General features: G+C 44.2%; 1 protein-coding gene across 3 annotated transcripts in view; it reads left to right on the top strand.

Moving 5' to 3' along the window:
• The window catches only part of EPM2A (EPM2A glucan phosphatase, laforin), a 128,805-nt gene extending 107,220 nt beyond the window's left edge, over positions 1 to 21,585 (top strand). For all 3 annotated transcript variants that reach the window (XM_055135533.1, XM_055135534.1, XM_004609063.2), the window contains exons 3-4: positions 11,390 to 11,631; positions 19,994 to 21,585. In XM_055135533.1, the coding sequence (XP_054991508.1) occupies positions 11,390 to 11,631; positions 19,994 to 20,271 (520 nt within the window). In that variant the 3' untranslated portion in view covers positions 20,272 to 21,585. The remainder of the gene's footprint in view (positions 1 to 11,389; positions 11,632 to 19,993) is intronic.
• Positions 21,586 to 23,328: the final 1,743 nt, after the last annotated feature.

Genomic DNA, 23,328 nt, shown 5'->3' with positions numbered 1-23,328 from the left:
TGTTATTAGAATCTGGCAGTCTGGGAGTTTGGATGCATATGTTGAATATCAAATCTGGTAAATTTCTAGGAAAAAAAGAATTACAGGAAGTTGTATACCTCACTCAAGGGCCATTTTATCATTATCTCTTGCACAGTTCCGGTTCACTGAAGCTTTAATAGGAGTACTTCATGTAACTTGAATGTAAAACCAGGTTTGAGAACGTCAGTCAGGGCTGACTAGCCAAGTGTCACCCCCATCTGATACTGTGGCTTCTCTTCAGTCTTTCCCAAGCATCTATTGCATTGCTGTGAGATATATCTGACATAACCTCTGGTTAATAGAGAGCTGCTCGGCAGTCTCGGGCTGGGGCCGATACCGGCTCACGCTCCACTGAGATTCGGCCCGGGTGGCCATGCGTTTGCATGGCCGCTTTGCTGCTGAACGACCAAGATCCAGAGCCAGCTACATTACTTCTGGTCCCAGCAAGTGCTTGCAGCCATGTCTCCAGACTGTGAACTAAGCTTTTGCCCCATGCTGCCCCAGGAAGGGAGGTGATCCAATTTCCCACTTAAATCTCCCTGAACTTAGTTACTAAAATACAGAAATCCTAAATTATATCTCTTCATTCTCATCAGTGGAAAACTAACTATCAAATGTTTCCTTGTCAATAGGGCCGTATTTTGGGGGGATAAACTCCAACAAGAATAGTGAGTTCTGTGTTGAAACTCCAACAACAATAGTGAGTTTTGTGTTGAAATATGGAGTGTAATCAAGGTAAAGAGAAAATGAAGTGAAATTTATCAGCTATGCATGTGGGGGTGAGGGGGTGGGAGGTAACTTTTTTTTTTTTTTTTTGGTGGTGGAATATGGGCACTGGTGAAAGGACGGGTGTTTGACATTGTATAACTGAGACATAAGCCTGAGAACTTTGTAACTTTCCACATGGTGATTCTATAAAATAAGTTTAAAAAAAATAGAGAGCTGCTCATCAAATAATTTTCTGGCAGTTTTGTAATATAATGGTAAACTATATATTTTTTTATTTCATTATTTGATTTTTGAAGTTTGTTATGTTTTACATAAAACAGTTTTTTGCAGAGACTTTTTGAAGTCAGCAAGTATATTTTATTATTATTATTTAGGTAACATGGGTTGCAGTATTGTTAATATTTATGTTTTAGGCATACAGTGTTAGAATACAGTGTTAGATACCTCACTGCCAAAGTGCCAGTATCCCTTTACTGCTTCTGGTCTCTTCCTTCCAAACCCTGCCCCCCCACCTCGCAACACACACACACACACAAACACACACACACACACACACACACTCACACCTTTACACTTTCCCCCACCAGCTTTGGAACCTCAGTCCTTCAAAAAGCTTCTTTCAACTGGAAAAAAAAATCCCGATTTAAGGGCTAGAGTGATAGCACAGAGGGTAGTGCGTTTACCTTGCAAGTGGTCAACCTGGGTTCAATTCCCAGCATCCCATATGATCCCTTGAGCACTTCCAGGAGAAATTCCTGAGTGCAGAGCCAGGAGTAAACCCTGTGCATTAATTATTCCAATTATTAATTATTCATAGATAACCATTTATAATTATATATTTATGATTTATAAAATTATATTACAATCCATAATGTATATAATATAATTATGTATTATATTAAAATTAATAATTACTAATACTATAATTCCAATTATTAATTTGGGTCTAGGTGTGACCCAAAAAGAAAAAAAAAATCCCGATTTAAAAAAATTGTGTAAGATATTATGAACCATTTTTTTTAATGGATAAGTGAAATTTTAATTACTGTTTAGAAAGTACATCAGTTATCTTGTTACCTCCGGGATATCATGTAACGAGAAATATATCATCTGTTAGAGGCGCAGACTGAACTAGGATGTGTAAAGGGCACTTTGGCTGTTGGAGTAAACAGAATCTATTGATTTCTTCATTTTCAACAGTTGCAGGCATTTTGTCTTTGCATCTCACTTAGTAAGTAGATCAATACAATTTATGAATTTTTTCTATCCTTCAGTATAATGCTTGTTTTCTGAATATATCCTTAACTTTTCTTTATCTTTGTTTCAGGCCATCTTGATTATAAAAAACAGGAATTATTTTATACTCATTTCTTTTTTTTTTTTTCCTTTTTTTTTTTTTTTAAATTTTTTATTGAGTCACCATGTGGAAAGTTACAAAGTTTTCAGGTTTAAATCTCAGTTATACAATGCTCGAATACCCATCCCTTTATACTCATTTCTTAAATATGGACTCTGCTAGCATTTCTAAGAAAGAATTATCAAAAAGGCAGAACTGATTCAGAAACTGGCATTTATATGGGTGTGTTTTTTTCAAGGGTTTTATTTCCATTAAGAACTTGAATAATTGGAATAATTAAGTTCTTGTCTCTTAGCAAGTTAAAAATTATGGTATAATATTTTTGTCTGTGCTTTTTTCTTGCACCCAAGTCCCCATAGTGGTCAATACAGTTGAAATATTTGTGTTTATGAGTTTTAGATTTTAATAAGATTTCAAATATTATACATATTTTTCTGTTTCACTTTTTCACTTCTTACAGTGTGCAGAGTTGAGTCTGTCTATACAGTTACAAATGACAGGATTTCCCATCCTTCCTCCATCCCTCCCTCCCTCTTGTGACCTTAGGGGTCATCTGTTGTACTATCTCTGCCTCCAGTACATATCCTCTTTTTACTGGCTGAGTAATATTCTTTATCCATTCATTTGTTAATTATTGATTGATCCAATCAAGATTCTTTTCTCATTTCTCTTGGGTGTATACCCAGAAGTAGAATGCCTGGATTATATTGGAGATCAATTTTTAAAATTTGAGGAGCTTATTATTTTCTCTAGTAGTTGATGATTAGATTTGGTCTTCCAGCATTGCAAAGCTTTATTTCACCAACCTCTTGTCTTCTCACTAGTGCTCATTGTTATTTGTTCCTTAAATAATTAAGGTCACTTGGTTATAATAGACCCATTTTAAAGATGAGTACATCAGTTTATCAGAGAACATAAAAAAATAGCTTGCTCTGATGTCAGTTATTGTCAAGTGGTTCATAAATATTATGCTAGAATTGGCCTTTCAACTCATGTTTTCTTTTATATGTTTAGTATTTTTTTATTTTCCTACACTAAAAATGATACAGTGCTGTTAGATTTTTCCTTCATTCGCTAGATCTCTTTATATATGTGAATATTTTAAAATAGGACATGGCATATCTTCCAGTCCTCAGAGCAGCGTAACTGATGACCCTCAAAATGTATCAGATCCTGTTCTACCTTTCCTTTCCTTTTACAGATAGTAAGGTTTCAGTTCGACTTTTATTCTCCCAGATGAAGGCTTCTTAAACTCAGCATTAATCACATTTTGGATTAGATATTTTATTCATTTTTTAAAATTAAGTTGCCCCTTTTCAGTGATTTTAAAAAATGTTGAGGTAACATGGATAACATTTATGTTTTGGGTGTACCATGTCACTGCACTACGTCCTATCCCTTACCAAGTGCCAATATCTTTCACCACTGTCCTTAGACCCTCTCTCATTGGTCCCTTTACCACCCCCCACCAGACACACACATTAACTCAGTTATATTCAGTCCAAGGGGGTTATTTTCATTTCCTATATTCTATTCCTTTGCTGTTTTTTTTAAAGAAAATGAAAACTGAGAGAAGTCATCTGTTGATGCCTTTCTTTTGACTAATTTTCTTTAACAACATGATATTCTTTAACAACATGATATTGTTTCAGTTTTTCCATGTTACAGCAGAATGCAAATTTTCATCTTACTGCCAACTGGTAATCCATTGTGAATCTACAGATCTCATTTTCTTCATTAACTTATTCTGTTCCTGGACACATGGGTTGTTTCTAATCTTGGGTCTTAATAATAGCCTACAATGAACATAAGTTGTGCAATTTTTTTTTCAAATTTGTGACTTTGTGTTCTTGCGATAGATTCCCAAGAGTGGAATTACTGCATCATATGGTAGTTCTGTCTACCAGGTTTTTGAGCTTTTTCTATACTGTTTTCCATAGACACTGAATTGGTCTACATTCCCACAAACAGAACAAAGGTTTCTTTTTTTACTGTATCCCTGCCAGTAGTAGTTGTTTCTAGGATTTTTGATACAGGTTGTTTGCACTGGTGTGATAATCTCATAGTTTTGGTTTGCATTTCCTAGGTAATCAGTGACAGTGAATACTTCTTATGCCTGTTGCTCATATGCCTGTTGTCTTTTTTTTTTTTTTTTGAGAAGTGTCTGTTTAGCTCTTCTCTCTCTTCTTTGATGGAGTTCTTTTTTTAAAAAAAACTTTTGTGAGGTTCTTTCGTTTTGTTTTTGTTTTTGGGTCACACCTGGCAATGCTTAGGGGTTACTCTTGGCTCTGCACTCAGGAATTACTCCTGGCGGTGCTCAATGGACTATATGGGATGCCAGGGATCAAACCCAGGTCAGCCGCATGCAAGGCAGATGCCCTATCTGCTGTACTATTGCTCTGGCCCCAACTTTTGTGAGTTTTTTATGTCTTGGTATTAGCTTTTGTCAGGTATGTGCTTTGCAGATGTTTTCTATCATTCACTAAGGTGTCTTGTTATTTTACCTTTAATTCTTTTGCAGTACAGAATAATTTAGTTTGATATAGTTCCATTTGTTTACATTTGTTTTCTTTGTCATAGTTGAAGACATCTCTAGAGTAAGTGTCACGTAGAGTTCCCCTTTAGTCCTCTATATGTTTGTGGAGTTGGGACTAACATCAAAGTTTTAATCCCTTTTGCGTTAGCTTTTGTGTTATGTGTGAAGTAGAGGTTCAGTTTAGTTATTTTGTTATTATTATTTTGCACGTAACTATTCAGTGTTCTCAGCACCATTTGTTGAAGACTTTCTTTCCTCCACTGGATGCCCTCCGCTCCATTGTTATAATTTAATTGTCCATAGAGCTCAGAGTGTCTTCTGTGCTGTCAATTTTATTTTTCCAAAATTCTGTTTTTTATCCTAGCACCACTTTGTTTTAATTAGTATCACTTTGCTTTTCAGTCAGTTTTATTGAGGAATCGTGATATGCAATAATTTTAATATTATTCTGTGCTCGCAATGCACCATACCCACCACCCAAGAGCCAATATTCCAGTGTACCTAGGTCTCTCCCTGTTTCCTTGACATTCACAGTTCACAGTTAGGTTGGCAGTACCTCAGTTGGTTATGTAAATAGCTATGTAGTGTGATTTTTAAACTCAGTAAATACAGTGCTTCCTATCCCTTTTCCAAGCATTGCTGTGGTTATTTGGGGAAGTTTCATGTCTGCATTTGAATTGAGCAGTGTTTTTTCTGTGTCCTTGAAGAATGCCATTGAAATTTTGATAGGGATTACATTGAATATGTATAACATTTTGGGTAGGATGATCATTTTAGCAATGTTAATTCTCCCAGCTAGTGAACATTCTTTTGATAGTGACATAGTTTCCTATAGATAAATCTTTACCTTTGTGAATATGATACCTTCATTTGAAGTTTTCTCTTTTCCTTCTTACAGGTTGTGTGTGTGTGTGTGTGTGTGTATGTGTGTGTGTGTTTTTAAATGATTTAATCTCCCTTATCCCTGAGCACATTGGTTCATTCCTTAGCATCTGCCATTCTGCTGCTGAATTCTTTTATTGCATGTTAGTTTACCTACAGTGTTTCTTAGCTCAATAATTTCTTTGTTTTGGGTCCAGACCCAGTTATGTTTAGGGGGCTACTTCTGGCTCTGCTCTTAGGAATTACTTCTGGTGGTGCCTAGGGACCATTTGGGACTGGGGATTGAACCCAGATTGGCCATGTGCAAGGCAAGCACCCTCCTCACTATACTGTTTCTCCAGCCGTTTAACTTGGTAATTTCTGATCACATTTTCCTGCTACTCTTGTACTTCCTCTGTTCTTCCATAAGTTTCCTCAGTTCAGGGACAGTCCTGAATATTGTTGATTTGAAGTCTTCAGTGGGGAGTTAGCAAAGCCCGCGTGTGTTTGGGATTTATCCAAGGCTTTTGCCTTCATCATTCAGTGCAGGTTAATGCCTCTGCTTCCTTGTTGGGTCTGGCTCTCAGTGGGGTCTGGCTGAGTAGGTTGGGTTTTCTTAACCCTGGTAGTAATCTGACGTTCATTCTCACCAATGCCAGCCTAAGACTGTGGCTTTGAATTAATATCATTCTGGATTGCTGCTGGGAATTTATAGTTACAAGTTGCATCTATAGCTCCAAAGACTTGCAGACCAGTGCTCCCATTTTAGCATTCTAAGTTGCTGGTTCCTGTCAGTACAGGAATATTATATCCAAATGGTGAGGTAGCAAATGGGAGCTCTCACAGTCCTGAGTTTCCAATAGCAATTGCAGGAACCAGGAGGTCTGTGCAGCTATCTGGATATTTGTATTTTCCAGGGTCTGTCACTGTATTTTCAGGCTCAGCCAGACTGGAAAATGTCCTGTGGTCCACTGGCATGTTTTTTTTGGTGGAATCTGTCGCCCCACATTTGACTATGCATGAGCACCAGCCAAGTGTTCAAATATTCGCAAAATGACTGGACCTAGGCACAGCGGGCAATGGGAAATTTGCTGCATATTTTTTGTGTCTCGGAGAGTCCTTTCTGGCTGGGCAGTTAGTCGCCCTGAAGGCAGTCAGATGTGGATTGGGAGGAGGTGGCTTTGTTTAGTCCTGGTCGAACAAATGTCACTCAGCCCCCCTGTTGCTCTGCCTTTGGCATAGAAATGGCAAAATTTGCCCTCAGATTGCATCTCATTTTGCGAGCATTCAGATATGGTACCTCCCTACCAGTTTGCAGAAACCTTGTATTGTAAATCACAATCCCTCAGTAAAGATAACTTTATTTATTTCAATAAAGGCCCTCAATCCCTCAAAAAAGAGTTTTAAAAATGTCTCCATGACCATTGCCATATATCTAGTCTCTCAGTATCCATGAGTGCCTGATAATCATAGCAGCAGCATTCAAAGAAAGCTTGAAAACTCATGCATTAAGTCTTACGTGAGCTCACTTTTTGTCCTCAGCAAGTCACATGGTCATGCCTAACTTGAGGCAGAGAAATTTAATTCTTTGTGCTTGAAAGAAGATATCTGAAAACATAGGTGAGTTTTATAATGTCTGCTCTTTTTATCTAGTTAGCCTGTTTAGTTCTCAGATGACATAATTCAAGTAAAATTTGAAAAATAGTGTCTACTTTCATTCTGGAGAGAAATTTTACATGTGAAATGACTGATGAAAAAGACAACAGTCACTATGCACAATAGATTGTAATATTATAATTAGATTTGTATAAATTATGAAAATACTTGAGTCGTAAATGCCTCAGGGACCTGGGCCCTACTAAAATAGGATGAGAATGCTATTCGGGTGTCCCAAAGAGGAATAGAAAAAGCTATGCTTGGACTATCATGTTTCACTCAAGTGAAAGAAGGAATCCGGAGTTCCGACCTCCATCAACGATCGAGAATCAGGCACGCTGTGTTATTTGCCAAGGCATCGAAAATCAGATGGGCTGGACATGTAATGTGATTTAGAGATGACTGCTGAACTAGAGCTGTTACCAACTGGATTCCACGGGATGTCAAAAGAATGTGTGGCCGCCCACCTACGGGGTGGTCAGACTTCTTCGTCAAGACCCTGAATGAACGGTTTGAGGTTCTTTGTGTTCCTGGGGCGAGCAGATACCATTGGGCTACACTAGGACACAGCAGGGACAAATGGAGACGTTAGTGGTGCCCGCTTGAGCAAATTGATGAACAATGGATGACAAGTGGTACAAGTGATGAAAATATTTGCATTTTATACTTTTACATTCTAATTAAAAGACATGGTATCTCTATATGTTGTTGTTGGTTTTTTTTCCTCCCATACTTTCATATTAAATTTTTTTGATCCATTTCCAAAGGTCATCTTCTATTTCTTTTTTAGGTGATGTGTGGTTTTTTATGAGTGTATCTCTCGCGTCTTTTGTTAAGTTGATTCCTAGTTATGTGATGTTTTTGGATATTATTTTGAGTGGAATAGACACTGAGTTCTATTACATTATAGGATCATATAAGAATGCAATAATTTGTGTATGTTAATTTTGAAGCTAACTACTATTTTTTATGATTTCTAGGAGCTTCATAGTGAACTCTTGAGGCTCTTCTGTGTATTCTTTTACATTATCTTCAAATAGCGATAGTTTAGACTACTTTTCCAATTTGAAGCTTTTTGATTTATTTGTCTTGCACAATTGCCATTGCTAGTACTTAAAATGCTCTATTGAGTTAAACTGGAGAAAGTGGACATTTTTGTCTTGTGCCTGAACTCACTGGAAATGGGATTGACAGAATCAGTATTGTCAAAATGGACTCTTTGCCTAAATTATTATATCAATTCAATACAATCCTCATCCAAATTCAGATGGCATTCTTAAAGGATCTAAGAAAGTCAGTCACAAAGTTTGTATAAAATCATAAAACATTTCAAATATCCAAAGTCATATTGAGTAATAAATTGGTAGGTATCTGATTTCGTAACTTGAAATTATACTGTAATGCTATAGTCATCCAGCAAAGATGTGGCTTATCTACATCTGAACCACAGAGACAACAAAACTAAAAGCACAAGCTCCAAACTACAGTCATCAAACTTAAAAATGTGTCGATCAAGGAAGCAGAGTGGGGGAGTGGGAAGGAAACTGGATATTGGTGGAGAAAAGTTGACGCTATCAGTAGTTGGTATTGGGTATTGGTATTGGTATTGTATGCTTGAAACTTAACTATGAATAACTTCTAAATCATGGTGCACTCAGTAAATTAAAAAATACAGTTCTTTCTGTTTTTATGGATTCCTAGATATTTTACAATTTTGTTGTTATTTTTGAATGTGATTGATATCCATCTGGCTATTTCTAGTTGAGTGAAAGCCCTATTTGATTTTTATGTATTTCTCCTTATCCAGTTCCCTGATTCCTAATACTTTTAAGACTTTATGTAGCTTTTGGGAGTTGGATTTCTAAGGAGTATTTCATAGGATTTTGGCTATAAATGAGTAGCACCAGTATAACCCGAGAACTGATTGTAAATCAGAATCTTCTGATGGTGGGTCCAGCACTAGGAAAACTTAGATATGTGAGTCATACTTGAAATATAGAAATAATATTTTCTCTCTTTTACAAATAATTTCTTTTTACCTTATAGCTTTTGATGAGCATAGAACATTATTGAATTCTAATGAAATACTTCTGGCTTTGATTTTAATTGAAAGGAGATTGCTGTCTGTTAGTTTCTGGTATGCAACAAGTCTTAAAGGTCTCACACAGGGGGCCAGAATAATAGTGAGTCTCACACAGGGGGCCAGAGAGATAGCACAGCAGGTGAGGCACTTGCTTCACATACAGCCAACCTGGGTTCAATTCTCGGCATATTGTGTGGTTCCCTGAGCATTACCAGGAATGATCCCTGAGTGCAAATCTTGGAATAATCCCGTGCCCTGCTAGGTGTATCCCTCCCACCCCAATCAGTCAGTTAATAAAAGATCTCATGCTATTTGAAATTTTACATAAGGTTCCAAGGAGGAATAATCACTGAATTTGAGCAAACTATTTCTAGACTGTATGGACTGTCATAATTATGCTTTTAATTTGTATCTGAAATACAGCTTTGGATTTTTTAATGTTGAACCATGTATGCACTTATGGATTTATTTGACCATGCTATTCGATGGTATCCTTTTGCCACTGTCTGCCCCAGTTACCTGAATGGCTTTCCCCCAAACAACAGTGCCGGTACTTTCCCCCCCTGAATAATGAGGCTGGCTCTCCTGTCCTTTTCTGTTCAGGGTAGTTTTGGCACCCACGTAGTGGCCGTGGGGCCGGGGCCTCCAGGAGTACAATACTCCACCCAGTTGTGCATGTTGGACGATTCAGCGTTAGGATTGGGTTTTGCACTGCTGCTAAGGCCCAGTACTTGAGATCAGTAGAACCACAGAAGGGCCACATCTTTTTTTTTTTTTCTTTTTGGGTCACACCCAGCGATGCTCAGGGGTCACTCCTGGCTCTCCACTCAGGAATTACCCCTGGCCGTGCTTAGGGGACCATATGGGATGCTGGGAATCGAACCTGGGTCAGCTGCATGCAAAGCAATTGCCCTACCTTCTGTGCTATCGCTCCAGCCCTCCCCCCCTTTTTAAAATTTTTTTATTGAATCATCATGTGGAAAGTTACAAAGCTTTCAGGCTTAAGTCTCAGTTATACAATGCTCAAATACCTGTCCCTTCACCAGTGCACATATTCCACCACCAAGAACCACAGTATACGTTTCCCCTCCTGCCCCCCGCCTGTGTAGCTGATAAATTTCACTTTACTTGCTCTTTACTTTGATTACATTCAATATTTCAACAAAAAACTCACTATTATTCTTTGGTGTTTGCCCCCCTCCCCCGCCAAAGTCAGACCTGCTGAAAAGGAAGCATTGGATAATTTGTTTTCCATTGCTGAGAATGAAGAGACATGAGGTTGCGCAGCTGTAATAGCGGCTGCACAGTTTTGGATTTCTGTATTTCAGTATTTTAGTAACTAAGTCCAAAGAAATTTCTGCCAGAAATTGCATCATTGCAAGCTCGTACCTCTCTGCTACGTTATATTCCACATACGAGTGCAACCTTTCTATGTCTGTCTCTTTCTTTCTGACTCATTTTACTCAACATGATGCTTTCCATGTTGATCCACTTATATGCAAATTTCATGACTTTGTCTTTTCTAACAGCTGCATAGTGTTCCATTGTGTAGATGTAAAGCAAAGTTTCTTTAACCAGTCGTCTGTTTTTAGGCACTCTGATTTTTTCTAGATTGTGGCTATTGTAAACAGTGCTGCAATTAATATAGAAATGCAGATGTCATTTCTACTATACCTTTTTGCCTCTCCAGGATATATTCCCAGGAGTGGTATTGCTGGGTCAAATGGGAGCTCAATTTCTAATTTTTTTGAGAATCGTCCATATTGTTTTCCAAAAGGGTTGAACCAGTCGGCATTCCCACCAGCAGTGAAGGAGAGCCCCTTTCTCCCCACATCCACACCAACACCAGTTGCTTTTGTGTTTTTGGATGTGGGCCAGTTAAGGGCCATATCTTAGGGCCTCTGGGGGCCCATAAATTCTGGGCACGGAGCTCAGGACCCTGTGCACACCGGGCATGCACCCCGGCTCTCTCACTTTCCTCCTTGCTCCAGGCCTTCATGCTCACATACAGCTTTCCTGGGACCAGATTTAAAGGTTACTTGAATTTTAATACAAAATGTTTGTTTTTTTTTTATTTTTTATTTTTAGGCCATTCCTCAGATCTCAAATTGTAACAATAATGGTTGGCTCCATGTGTTCTTATTAGAATTCTGCAGAATCTCTGGCTGGGCAGCTGTCCCCGCCGAGTGGAGCACGTGACCATCCGACTGAAGCACGAGTTGGGGATTACAGCTGTCATGAATTTCCAGACCGAGGCGGATATTCTACACAATTCCGGGGGCTGTAATCGCTACCAGGAACGCATGAGTCCAGACACGCTGGTGAAACTGTATAAGGAGGAAGGCTTGGTTTACATCTGGATGCCGACCCCTGATATGAGCACTGAAGGTAAAAAGAGGTGGAAGAGTTTCTTTTTTGTTCTTAATGGAAAAAAAAAATTGAGGTAGTGTTTATTTATTTATTTATTTTCTTTTGGGGTCATACCTTGCGATGCACAGGGGTTACTCCTGGCTCACGCACTCAGGAATTACTCTTGGCAGTGCTCGGGGGACCATATGGGATGCTGGGGATTAAACTCGGGTCGGCTGCATACAAGGCAAATGCGCTACCTGCTGTACTATTGCTCCAGCCCTGGTACTGTGATTTAAAATGTGGTTAATGAAGTTTTTCTGTATGGTAATTCAGACCCCTGCCCATTGCACACCTCCCTCCCCAAAGCTCCCAAGGCCCCTCCCTTTCAATGCCCCCACATCTCTTTCAAAGATAGAAGAACCTTTCTGGTTCCCTGGTGAAAGTGTTTCAGATAAGTAAATGTCTATTACTTATCTGTCTTTCTAAAATCGAATGACCCATGAAAAATAGAAATGGAATAAATAAATAAATAAATAAATAAATAAATAAAAGGCTCTGTCTTGACATCCTAGCCAAAGTTCTGTTTAATACAACTTTTATTTGTTCAGTCATTACCTGATGTATATTAGAAATCTACTGTGGGTGGCATTAGGCTAGAAACTGAAAATTCAGGGGTGCAGAAGAGAGGCTGAAGAGCTTCTCTCTTTTTTTTTTCCTTTTTGGGTCACACTTTTGGATGCACAGGGATTACTCCTGGCTGATGTACTTAGGAATTGCTCCTGGAGGTGCTCGGGGGACCATATGGAATGCTGGGAATCGAACCCGGGTCGGCTTCATGCAAGGCAGACTCCCTCCCTGCTGTGCTATCGCTCCAGCCCCCAGAAGCGCTTCTCTTCATGGGGCATACCCTACAGGGAAGAGAGGTGTTACTCACATGACTTCAGACAAATTTAAAATCATGACGAGTTAGGTTTTTGGTGTTGTTGTTGTTTGTGAAATACACTTGCTATGAGAGCATGCTCAGACAAAATGGATGTAGGAAGAGGGTGCAGGAAAGGCTTCCTTTGGAAGTAATTTCTTCTAGAAGATGTGAAGACGGGTTGGGAGGTATGAGGCGGGAAAGAGGATTTCAAGCAGATTTCAAGCCGCAGCTCGAGAAGATTGGTTGATGCGGAGAGTGTGGACTGTTGTAGGACCCAGAAGAACAGCCCGAGTGCAGGTCGGAGCAAGAGGGAGAAGGGTTGGCAGTTCCTGGCCCCAAGAAGGACTTTAGATCCTTTGCCAAAGTGGTGAGAAGCGTTTGAAAGAATGAGAGGCAGGGGCATGCCCAGACAATCATGTTTTCACTCCAGCCGTGCACTCAAATTGTGTTGCGAAGGGTAGGTTGGAGAGGAAACCAGAACAGGTGTGAGGGTGCCAGTGAGACGATCCCGCAGTCCTGAAGGTGAGGATTAATCAGAGAAGCGACGTGGTACAGAGTAGCGGATCCACAGCGAAACCTCATTTTTTGTGCAAGTGTTAGCTGAGCTTGTTTTTTTCTTTGCTTTTTGGGTCATCGTTTGTGACCCAAACGATGATGCACAGGGGCCACTCCTGGCTCTGGACTCAGGAATTACCCCTGGCGGTGCTCAGGGGACCATATGGGATGCTGGGAATTGAACCCGGGTCAGCTGCATGCAAGGCAAACGCCCTCCCCACTGTGCTATTGCTCCAGCCCCGGCTGAGCTTGTTTTGATAAAGATGAAATCCGGGTGACTTTCGGGTGCTGCCCAGCAGTCAGGGACAGCCTAAGGCATCCTTGTGATGTAGTAGTCAGAGGTGCCTTACACACGTTGAGCACTAATGACGGAAGAAGGTGGGAGGCATGAGTCTTGTGCTCTAGGTGGGCTGTGGCACGGGAGGCGCATTTCCTGGGGAGGAGCGGGAAGTGAGGTGGCTATCGGGTTGTCATCGAATGTCAGGGAGGTATGACAGGTCATTAGTGGAGGGAGAGAGGCCATGCCAGGCTGGAGGAAAAGCAGAAGCGTGGGATTTTGGAGCAAAGACTCGCATTGCAAACCTGGGTGTTAGAGACTGAACCTGAGGCCACGAGAGCCGCGATACACAAAGACTGTCAACCAGCTGTCGGCAGGGGGCAGCAGAGAGCTGTGGACCGCTCAACTGAGGGACTCCGGTGAACTGCTATTCTGGGGATAAGAAGGAAGGGAGGTCCTGAGGCCTGAGAGGAAGTACCACCGCCAGCCCTCTTGCTCCAAAGAACACATTGCACGGCATGCCCTGGAGAAATGGCACACAAAGACTCATTGACTTCTCAAATTTAAAATATGTATATTTTAAATTTTATTGAATCACCGTGAGATAGTTACAAGCTTTCTTCTTTTTTTTTTTTAGATTTTTAAATTTTTTAATTTATTCATCTCTTTTTGGGTCACACCTGGCGATGCACAGGGGCCATTCCTGGCTCTGCACTCAGGAATTACTCTGGGTGGTGCTCAGCGGACCATATGGGATGCTGGGAATCGAACCCAGGTTGGCCGCATGCAAGGCAAACGCCCTCTCCACTGTGCTATCGCTCCAGCCCCTAGTTATAGACTTTCATGTTTGGGTTACAACTCATTTGCTTCTCGCAGTGACACTGAGGATTTGGTGATCATCTCCCTTTTACAGTGAAAGAAACTGAGGCACGAAAGTAGTTAAGGCCACTCCACAGAAGGTTGCGTGGTCTTGGGCTGGAGAGAGTCAGCCTGGGTTTCAGCGCACGCAGACTCAGAACAGTTCCCAGACCTGCTGCAGCTTCTCCCCCACTTGCTCGGACAGACTCTTCACGGAGGTCTGCAGAGAGTCAGACAAAGTCCCAAGTTATAAGGGTGGTCACTTATCTGCGCAGTGTCCATGGGAAGAACGACCCACAGAAGACAGCGAGGGGGCCTCGGCATCTCCGGTGGTCCTCCTGGGTACTTTGAGCTGGATTTTAGAGTCTGTTTCGGTTTTATATGGACAGTGTTGGGGATTGAACCCAAGGCCTTTCACATGTCAGGAAGGGGTTTTATTGCTTAGCCACAAACCCGTCCCCACGGTGGGAACTGACTTACTGTGGGGTGGGACAGTCTTGCTTCCTGAAGATGTCATTTTGGGGCTGGAGCGATAGCACAGTAGGTAGGGCACTTGCCTTGCACGCGGCCGACCTGGGTTCGATTCCCAGCATCCCATATGGTCCCCTAAGCACTGTTGGGGATAATTCCTGAGTGTAGAGCCAGGAATGACCCCTGTGCATCGCCGGGTGTGACCCAAAAAGCAAAAAAAAAAAAAAAAAAAGTCATTTTGCTACTCCTCTTGATTCAAGGAAATGAGATGCAGATATTGAGCTTTTTTTTTTTTTCATAGAAAGGAGAGAGAGAGAAGAAGGAGGGGGGAGGTAAGGAGGGAGGGAGGGAGGGAGAGTGAGAACTACTGCACAGAAGAGAAATTATTGACTCTAGGTTCATTGTGTATATCTGGTTTCCAAACCAAGGCTGTTGTCAGGGTGGTGTGCCTGTAGCATCCAGAGGTGTGCTGAATTTTCGCTTCTTGTTTCATTTGTTTCTTTTTATTGAAATAACACCCGCATCGTAAGGTGACGTCTATAGCACTGAAGTCCTGACACTTGCAGCAATGAGGCTGGACCTGCGGGGCCTGAGGCTTAGTGGCATAAGCCAGATGGAGAAAGACAGAGTCGAGCTGGTTCTCACGTCTGGGGTTTGGACTTGATGGCACTGTTATCCCTTCGGAGAAGGGTGAGAAAAGGCTGTGGCGAGTGGTGAGACAGCCGCTAAGGAGGCAGCCGTGGCCTTCCACCCCACAGCGGCTAATCCCGCCGAAGCCCCGAGCACTCCAGCTTTTTCATACCACACTGTGAGCACAAACAGAAACCTGAGGGAAAAAATATGCCCAGAGGGACTCGAGCAATAGCACAGCGGGTAGGGCATTTGCCTTGCACGCGGCCGACCCAGGTTCAATTCTCAGCATCCCATATGGTCCCCTGAGTACCGCCAGGAGTAATTCCTGAGTGCATGAGCCAGGAGTAACCCCTGTACATTGCCAGGTGTGACCTAAAAAGCAAAAAAAAAAAAAAAATGCCCAGAGACCCACTGGGGTTGTTTAGGTCACAGTTCCCACGTGCCAGGAATATCGGTGGCTCGCCCTCCACATGGAGGCAGTGTGACAGCCGTGACAGCGTCCACGTGGCAAACACCAGCCACCGAGACTGACCGCTTCCGGGGTGTCTTGGGCTCTGCATAGCCCCACGAGTAACCAAAGGGTTCATGACCCTTCCTGGGTCACAGGGGAGTTTTTTGACCGGTAGATCGATCATCTGCGGTTCACAGTATTAGCACAACGGGGGTGTGGATGAATTCGGCGGGATATTTTTAGAACCTGGAGAAAAACGCAGCTGCAAGTGTTGTGAGCTGCAGCATAATGCTGTCAGGTAGCGCCTGAGAAAGCAGACAGTTCGTTAGACCCAAACTGTCACCACTGGTTGTCGCAGGGCCTGTTACAATCAACTGTGCCATCGATCCTTATTTGTGTACATTTTGTCATATGCAGGAGGGGGGGCGGGGTGTCTAGGTTTTTTTCTTTTTTTTTTTCTTCTTTAAAAAAAAGGTTTTAAAAAAATTCTGGTTTGCGCCTACATCTCCGAGTCGCAAACAGACAGCATCCCCTCGAGCAGAACCCTCCGGAAAGCTGCAAATCTGCTCCCTTCGCCCGGAGACTGCACTGTGACTCTCTGTGAGGTGCTGCTGATAACAGGCTATTGCCCTGCCCACCTGCTGTGAGAGCCACGGCCCGCGTCCTTGGCCGGCCCTTCTGCTCCGTGCGCTCGAGTTCATTTCTTGGACTCAGTGCCCCGAATTCAGCTCTGCCCTGATGGAAAGACTCTGCCTGTGGGCCTCCCACTCCGGCTCGAGTCTGCTCATCACCACGGCTGTATTGCATGGGGTCATCCAGGGCCTGCGTGGGGCAGACAGGGGTGACCGTCTGTGCCTTACGGGATTCGAGTAGAATGACGGGCCAGAGATCCAGGTTCGAATCCCAGACACCACATGTGGTTCTCCTGAGACAGAACCAGAGTTAGCCCCTAGTCTTTGCTGGGGGATAGTCCCCAAACAAAACGTATTGTTATGAACGTGATTGGGAATGGATATGAAAGTGTTTCGAACACCATAAAAGATGCGACAGTGGTTATTAGTCCTATGATTTTCAGATTTTCCCCAAAGGATGTTTTTGATACCATGGGTCTTATCTGTGTTCCTAAGAGGATAAGAAGATGTCATGCAAAATAATAGTGGATTCATACAGAAATTTACCCCTAGAGTAAGAAAGAAGGGGCTGGAACTATAACACAGCTGGTAGGGCATTTGCCTTGCACGTGGCTGACCGGGTTTCGATTTCCAGCATCTCATATGGTCACTCAAGCACTGCCAGGAATAATTCCTGAGTGCAGGAGCGAGGAGTAAGCCCTGTGCATTGCTGGGTATGACCCAAAAAGCAAGCAAGCAAGAAAGGAAGGAAGTTTGTGTGTGTGTGTGGGGGGGGGGGGTGTAAAGTGCTAAAAGTTGTGCCAGGAATATATTTTTTTGTTATTTTTTGGCTAACTAGTTTCAGAAATGCTGCCCCCTTCATATCCTTGCATCTCTTTCTCACAATGTTTGTGTGCTTATTTGCATATTGACGGAAATTTTTGCATGTTTATGCATTTATGAATGTGCATATGTGAGTGTTTATTGCTGTCGCAAGTGACTGTGCTCATGGGGACATGTGGTGCCAGGAATCCGACTTGGGACCTCATACATGCAAATCTTGAGTTCCACCACTGGGACCACATCTCTAAGGCTCTCTGGAAGCTTCTATCTGTCCCTAGTTCAGTTAGCCTGAGAAGGTGTGGCCCAGACACTAGATTTAAGGGTGCTCTTGTAAGTGTCTCAGATAGTCAGTGATAGTTTTGGGCATTGTTTTATTTTGTTTATATTCATATTCTTCTTTTTTTTTCCTTTTTGGGTTGCACTCAGCGATATTCAGGGGTTACTCCTGGCTCTGCACTCAGGAATTACTCCTGGCGGTGCTCGGGGGACCATATGGGATGCTGGGAATCGAACCTGGATCGGCGGGGAGCAAGGAAAATGCCCTACCTGCTGCGCTATTCTTCCAGCCCTATATTCATATTCTTAAAGAATGCTTTTGAGCATCTAGGAGCAATCAAGGACTCTTAAGTTACAAAGTAAGAATCACAGCATCCTGCTGTGGAATTAACCCCTGTGGAGTGTTAAACCCTTGCAAAGGGTTTAGCATTTCAAGTACATTTCCAATTTAGAATTGGAAATATGGAATATTGTACATCAAATATTTATTTCTGTGTTGCTCTGAAGAATGGCTTTTTTTAAAGAATGGAAACGTCATATATTTAATTCATACGGAATTTAATTGGATGGAGCCCAAGTAGATGAAACGTCCAAAGCAGGGACTCTGGGTGACACTGTCAGTATATCGCAAGTGCTGTCCCGGGGACCCCCTTCATTCCTAAGTGGGTATACTTCCAGCATCCCACGCTTTGTCACAGGTCGAGGGTATTTTATTGTCCTTAGGCTGGAGCTTCTTAGGTGGTGGGCCCTGTGAGCATATCCCCTCAGGGCCGGCAGAGCCCAGCATGCAGTGGGAAGTCTCAGTTTGGCTTACGGCTCAGTTTGGACTCGGGGACTCGCTGCGTGGGCCGTGGCACATCTCCAGTTCACGGGTCTCAGGAGTCTGCAGTGGCACGACCCGAGGAGACAGGAGCAGGGCGCCTGCATAGTGTGGCCACTGAAAGGGATTCCAGGGAGAAACGCTTCTCAAGGGCTACACGGCTTTTAGGTCCCTGCGTTAGAAGGATGAACAACACCCGCAGCCAGAGCTGAGTTATGTCTTGGCTTTCATGTAGAGGATCCTCTTAAATCTTTGAGGCCCTGGTTCGTGCCCCTCTTAGATAGAGGGAAACTGAGGGGGTTCAACAGGTCAGTTGGGCCTTTGACCATCTTTGCTGGGATGGTGAGGCCTGAGCACTGTGTACTGAGTTGGCTCCGTCAGGGAAAGTGACTCCCAGTCTGTTGAAGGAAGGATGGAGGGATATCTTCTGCGGGGAGTCCAAACGCACTCAAGTGAGACTCCGGGACCCGGGGCCCTTGGGAAGGGGTGCAGTGCTGTCACTGAGTTGGGTGCCCTTCTGCCTTTCCGAGTCTCTAGCAGGTGGCAGCATGAAGCTGGCCGGGGCTCTTCTGTGTGGCCCCTCTGGGGATCCCCCAGAGCTCTTGGACCCTTGGGTCATGGAGGATGGAGGAGTTAGGGAATGTCCGGTCACAGACACACATGAGGTGTGTTTGTGACACATCCGGGGCCCTGCGGACCCTCTGGCATGTTTTCTTGATGTCATTCAAACAAATGAACACCCCCTCCCCCCCAGGACAGCCCCGGTACCTTTACTCTGAGAGCCTGTGAGGAGAAAGTTGCAGGAGCTGGATGATGTTAGGGGCATCCCTGCCCTCTAAATGTGGTGAGAAGATTTTGGAATCATTGAGTAATCAGCATAACAGTTACGTGAAGGGTGAAGGTCATAGCTGTATAAATTGTTAACCGGTAATAAAGAGGGAATCCTTTTTAGTGGGTAGGGCATTTGCCTTGCTCGTGGCCGACCGAGGTTCGATTTTTCCATCCCTCTCAGAGAGCCCGGCAAGCTACTGAGGGTATCCTGCCCGCACAGCAGAGCCTGGCAAACTACCCATGGCGTATTCAATATGCCAAAAACAGTAACAACAAGTCTCACAATAGAGATGTTACTGGTGCCCGCTCGAGCAAATCGAAGAGCAACAGGATGACAGTGATACAGTGACAGAGATCACGAGGGAATAAGCAGATGATCCGTTAGTTCTACTGTGTATTCCCAGTTAATAAGAACTCACCATGGGGCGGGCACTGGAAGTTCTCCTGTGGTGCGTGAATAAGATGGACCCCTTGCAGTAGGGCTAAGTCTGTGCTTTCCGTTCCCCGGGAAGGTCCTTTTGGACTAAAGGAGACTCGGGTGACAGCATCTGTCTCAGCTTTTTGAAAACCCCTGCCCGGACCCTACAACCCCCTCTGAAGGTTATAACAACCCGTTCTCCTGACGGTGAGCAGGCGCTGCCTTCCCTTTCTGGGGAGCTGAGCGCCCACCCAGAAGGAGCGGCAGGTGGTGGGTCCGGTCCGGGCACCGCAGTCCCGCCGCAGCGCCCTTCCTCCTTCCCCGTCGTCAGGTGTGGAAGTGGTTCTAAGCTTGCTTGCCAGCCAAGGGCGAACTCTCGGGAGCCGTGAGCCTGCCCTCATGCTCGTGTCCCCTGTGCTTTCCCCGCTGCAGGCCGAGTGCAGATGCTGCCGCAGGCGGTGTGTCTCCTGCACGGGCTGCTGGAGAACGGACACACGGTGTACGTGCACTGCAACGCCGGCGTGGGCCGCTCCACGGCGGCCGTGTGCGGCTGGCTCCTGTACGTGCTGGGCTGGAAGCTGCGGAAGGTGCAGTACTTCGTCATGGCCAAGCGGCCGGCCGTGTACATTGACGAGGACGCCCTGACCCAGGCGCAAGAAGATTTCTTCCAGAAATTCGGGAAAGTCTGTGCTTCCAGATGTCGCGTGTAGTTGGGCCATCGGCCTCTTTCCTTGGGGGGGCCTTGGGGGCTTTTGGTACCATGACCCAGAAACAGAGGATCTGCCTGAATGGGAAAGACTGTGGCCCCACCTGGCGTGTCCACGTTAGTCCGGGGCTGACGCTCCGGCAGCCTTGGGTTGAGCTGTGCCTTTGAAGTGTGTCCCAAAGAAGCTGTGACTTGTGCATGAGGAAATGCCTCCGAGCGCGTGGCCCTGCACTATCCTTTGTAGCCAGAGATGAGGGGGATGCATGCAGGCCCCACTGCCCCGGAAGAGAAGCCCTTTGCTTCACAGACACCGCCTCTGCCTCTGCGGTGTTCTGGGCTTCGCGGGGTTCTTCCTCCCCGCATGGCACACAGAACGAAAAAGGCAGGGCGTCAAGAAGGTTTCTTGACTTATGTTTCTGCCACCCATATGCTCCCACACATGCACGCGACCAAGCATGCACGCAACCACACATGCGCGCACACACACGCGCATGCACACGCACGCACATGCACGCACATGCACACGCACGCACGCGCACACACGCACACACATATTTCGTAGAACTGAAATGAAGCTACTGAATGAGAGTGGGTCAGTGGCCAAGGAAGGAAATAGAACAAAAAGCCAGACTATGCAGAGAGCCCCCGTGAGCACTGGACGATGGCTGGGGGGACGTTGTTGGCTTCCTCTTCACAGTGGTTGGGGGGGCTCTGAAGCTCCCAGGCCCAGGGGGTCTCTTAGCAGTGAGTTCCTCGGTAAGCAATGAAAACAAGAGGTGATTCGCTTTGTCACCAGCCCTAGAGTAGCCCAAAGGCACCGAGGCCAGAATCCCTTTGTGGAAGCAGAATCAGAGGCCTGATGAGAGAAGGCTGGAGCCACACTCGAGAGGAGCTCAGAGGAGCCGGAAGCTGTGAGAGAGAGCACAGTGGGCCGGGGGCTCGCCAGGTGGCATCTGCCCCGGAGCCAGCCAGGAGTGAGCCCTGGCTGCAAAGCTAAGAGTCAGCCCTGAGCACAGTGACCGAAAACAAAGCAAAAGCAGAGAAGACCAAAAATGCTAAGTCCTTTCCCCTAGACACGGCCCCGGAAGAGACTGTCTGCACAGAAAGCCCTACATGGACTCAGCTGGGGAAAATGACGGTAAAACCCAGTTTGCAGAAGCAGCCAGGGCGCGCCTCCATTCTGGGTTGCCAAGTTTCAGTTAGGGAGGTGTAATTCCTTTCACTTGGAAAAGACAGTTGTGTTGTTCTCTCTGGAATGTGCGTTTCTCTTTCTCCCTCACCCTCTCTCCTCATATTTCCTCAATAAAATTGTTTTATTTCACTATTTGTCTTCTCCTGAAATTCTTTTTTTCATAAATGATGATAATGACAGACCTGCAGAACCTGGTTGGGGTCAGGACTGACTTTCTCTCCCTACACAGAGTCTGACTCCAGCCCGCAGCCCTGCTCCAGAAAACTCCAGAAAACTCTGGAGCCGGGCCCTCCGTGGCAGATGCCTTGGAGCTAGTGGGATGCTTGCATCCATGCCTGGCGAGTGTTACGACAGGAACCCTTCCCCGGGTCAGCCAGGCCATAGGGCAGTAGACATCTCCCCAGAAGCTACTAGTGATTTTAGCTCCAGTGTATAAAGCATTGCTGCTTTTCTTATCCCCCACAACACTGCATGGCATTCAAAGTAGACCCGTTACCTGTTTATTTCCATTGAGACTTAGTGAGCAGAGCTACCTTTCTGAGGCCTTGTGACAATCCAGGGCCACTTTATAACACATGCGTATTTGACTCAGTGCCTTTCCAGTCCAGCATACTGTGGCGAATTCATTTTTTTTTTCTTTTTGGGTCACACCTGGCGATGCACAGGGGTTACTCCTGGCTCTGCACTCAGGAATCACTCCTGGCGGTGCTCAGGGGACCATATGGGATGCTGGGAATCAAACCCGGGTCGACCGCGTGCAAGGCAAACGTCCTACCCACTGTGCTATTGCTCCAGCCCCCGCGAATTCATTTTCTCTCGATATTTCCATAGAAGTCTGACAGTGAGAAATGAACAGTGTGTTGATCAGTGGCCAAGGAACTTAGGGATGTAGTTATATTTTTGTACGACCTAATTGAGAGCATGGTTGGCCACCTCAAGACCAAAGTAGCCTGAGCCACAGTGCATGGGACAGGTTGTACTGCATTACCAAAGGAGGTCTGTGAGCTCCAGTCCATACCCGTTTATTCCACAGACAGGAACAATCCTTGTCCAGCCCTCAATACCAAGCGCAGTGTGTCTCCAGAGTGAAATTTACGGTCTTGGGCTCTACGGGAAACTCAAAGATGAATTTTATCATAGGGAGAGATGAAGAAATTGTGGTTACATGAACCAGCCAGTGTCATAGGGTGATGGACAGATGAAATGAGAGACTCAAGCAAGACTCAAAGGCCATACTTATTCTAGCTGACTCCCATGCTTCTTTTCCTGCCCCTTCTTTTCTTCCACAAATATTTATGGAGAGAGAGGAGAGACCTTGACTTAGGGGTGCGGGAGGGAGAACTGTAGAACCTCATGACTCAGGGCTGATGAAGTTGAACTTGAACAGAGGTATGTAGACAGGACATACCTCAGTTTTACAATGCAGAGTTTATAAGCCAGCTTTAACTAATAGGAAGACCAGGTCTCTTTAAAAGCAAATATTGTAGTTAAGGAACCCACTTGCAGTCTAATCTTAAAAGTATAGTATTTCTGATGAATTATGTGTAAATTTGTGTTCCAGTGTCTGAGTCCAGCTATATCATTTCTACTATAAAAAGACAGTTGAAGGTAGGTTTTCTCCCTTTTTTTTGCATTGGACACAATTAATTTACAATTAATTTATCAGTATTGAAGAAGGCCTTATTTTCAACAAATGGTATGTCCAATATATTTCAAAATCACCTGGAATCTGTGCTAAATAAAAGCATTTAAAATGATTTCTGTGTACAGAATTTTAAGAGAATGGAATTAATCTAAGGTCCAAAAGAGCAAACTATTTCCTTATTTGTAAGGGGACAGTGAGCTAAGCTAAATTGATTTTTCTTGTCA

Source organism: Sorex araneus, chromosome 4, assembly GCF_027595985.1.
Source record: "Sorex araneus isolate mSorAra2 chromosome 4, mSorAra2.pri, whole genome shotgun sequence".
Lineage (NCBI taxonomy): Eukaryota > Metazoa > Chordata > Mammalia > Eulipotyphla > Soricidae > Sorex > Sorex araneus.
The sequence above is the reverse complement of the archived record's forward strand: the minus strand, read 5'-3'. Positions and strand labels throughout refer to the sequence as shown.